Source organism: Austrofundulus limnaeus, unplaced genomic scaffold (genome assembly GCF_001266775.1).
Source record: "Austrofundulus limnaeus strain Quisiro unplaced genomic scaffold, Austrofundulus_limnaeus-1.0 Scaffold25, whole genome shotgun sequence".
Taxonomy (NCBI): Eukaryota; Metazoa; Chordata; class Actinopteri; order Cyprinodontiformes; family Rivulidae; genus Austrofundulus; species Austrofundulus limnaeus.
In genome coordinates, this window is record NW_013952427.1 from 2,646,728 (window position 1) to 2,648,562 (window position 1,835).

At 38.0% G+C, this 1,835-nt stretch overlaps 1 protein-coding gene across 1 annotated transcript in view; it reads left to right on the top strand.

Annotated features, from left to right (window-relative positions):
• unc13a (unc-13 homolog A (C. elegans)) overlaps positions 1–1,835 on the top strand; it is a gene marked incomplete in the record, with an annotated part of 63,516 nt that overhangs the window by 34,237 nt on the left and 27,444 nt on the right. The window contains 2 exon segments of the mRNA XM_014004609.1: positions 1,068–1,201; positions 1,354–1,439. Of these exon segments, the coding sequence (XP_013860063.1) occupies positions 1,068–1,201; positions 1,354–1,439 (220 nt within the window).

Sequence of the window (1,835 nt, forward strand, 5' to 3'; positions counted from 1 at the left end):
ACACACACACACACACACACACACACACACACACACACACACACACACACACACACACACACACACACGGTCTAGTATAGCTATCTTTACACAAACATTACATTGACTTCCATTAATTTCTACAGCCTAACCCTGACCCCTCACCCTAAACGCAACCTCACAGGTATGTACCTAACCCTAAATCTAACCTAAACTCAAACTTAGTCTTGATCCCAACCTTTGACCCACCAATAGCTTTTCCCCCCATGGAGACTAGGCCAAGGTCCCAATAAATAGCAACTGGTCCACACAAGTAGGGGTATATGCAAAAAATCGTCCACACATGGAATACCCCATCCCTCCACCACCCCCACCAACACTACCTTTACTCACTTCTCGGCAATCTTATATTGTTGGACAGTCTGTTAATTTCCCTCATAAATGGTGCCACATTTGTAAGGAATGTGCATTTGTGGGATGAGCAGTAGAGCTGAGGTTGTGCACATGAATAATGACCAAATTTTCTCTGCCAAACAGCTTATTTTGCTGTTGTTTTGAGCTTCTTTTACCCCCAGGCACCTGGTATAAGATTTATTGCTAAGAAGCACTGTTGCAACAAAGATATAATCTATCAAACACAAACGTTATTAATTTTGTTTTAAATTTAGTTGGTAAAATTCAAAATGTCTAAAATTGTGTTCTACATTGGACAAGTACAAAAACTAAAATCTAGATCCAAATCAACAGGAAAAGTTGATCAATTTGAACTTGCCCACGCCCACTTTAATAAAATATAAATCATATTTTACAAACCCAAGCTTTTAAAGATGCCAACATGATAAATTATTTTTGGCGGTTATAATAAACAAATGCGTTGACCAAAGAAAATAATCTGAAACTGAGCTTTGTTAGCCTGGCCCTTGCCTTCCTACGCAGTTCCGCTCAATTCTAGTTACCAAGGGAAGGACAAGGGTCTGCCTGGCTAGAGCTTTGTCGGATTTTAAAGACTTTGTGACAAAGTTAACAGAAATCAGTTCATGAACAAATATGTAGAGCTGACATTCTGATTCTGTTTTTCCCTGTTAAAGGCCAAGCAGGGAGCCGTGCCTCCTGAGGAACAGGGACCCAGCATCAAGAACCTGGACTTCTGGTCCAAACTCATCACACTTATTGTCTCCATCATCGAGGAGGACAAAAACTCTTACACACTCTGCCTGAACCAGTRCGTCTCTTTTAAACCTGCCTTTACTTTCTAAAATCATTCAGTATGATCATGTTTTAATAACGTGTTGAACCCAGTTATGAATTTTCTGTTTTATAATCTCACTGATTATAACTATAATCTACAATCATCCTAATCCTTCTTGTCTCAAGRTTTCCTCAGGAGCTGAATGTGGGTAAAATCAGCGCTGAAGTGATGTGGAACCTGTTTGCTCAGGATATGAAGTATGCAATGGAAGGTGAGTTTAGATAAATCATTTCRCTTCAGGCCTGTCATGATTTATTACATGGATGTTCATGTGAATAAAACTGAAGATTTCATAACGCTGCAGATATTTAGGGTTTAGGTTTAAACTTGTTCATGTGAAACCTAAAATGTGGAAACATGTGAACTCTGCTGGGAGTTTGTTGGATTTATGGCACTTCTCGGTTCATTTCTGCACATAATAAAAGAAAAAAAAGCCAACAGAAGTTTAGTTATCTCATCTATCACACAGAAATATTGTGTTCCACAAACACAAGGCCAAGACCTGTGTTTTTAAATTCATCTTCATTCTAACTGTGATAAATGAAAATGGAATTTTATACATTTTTTTTAATAATGCTAACTTTTAATATGTTCATCACTGTCTAAA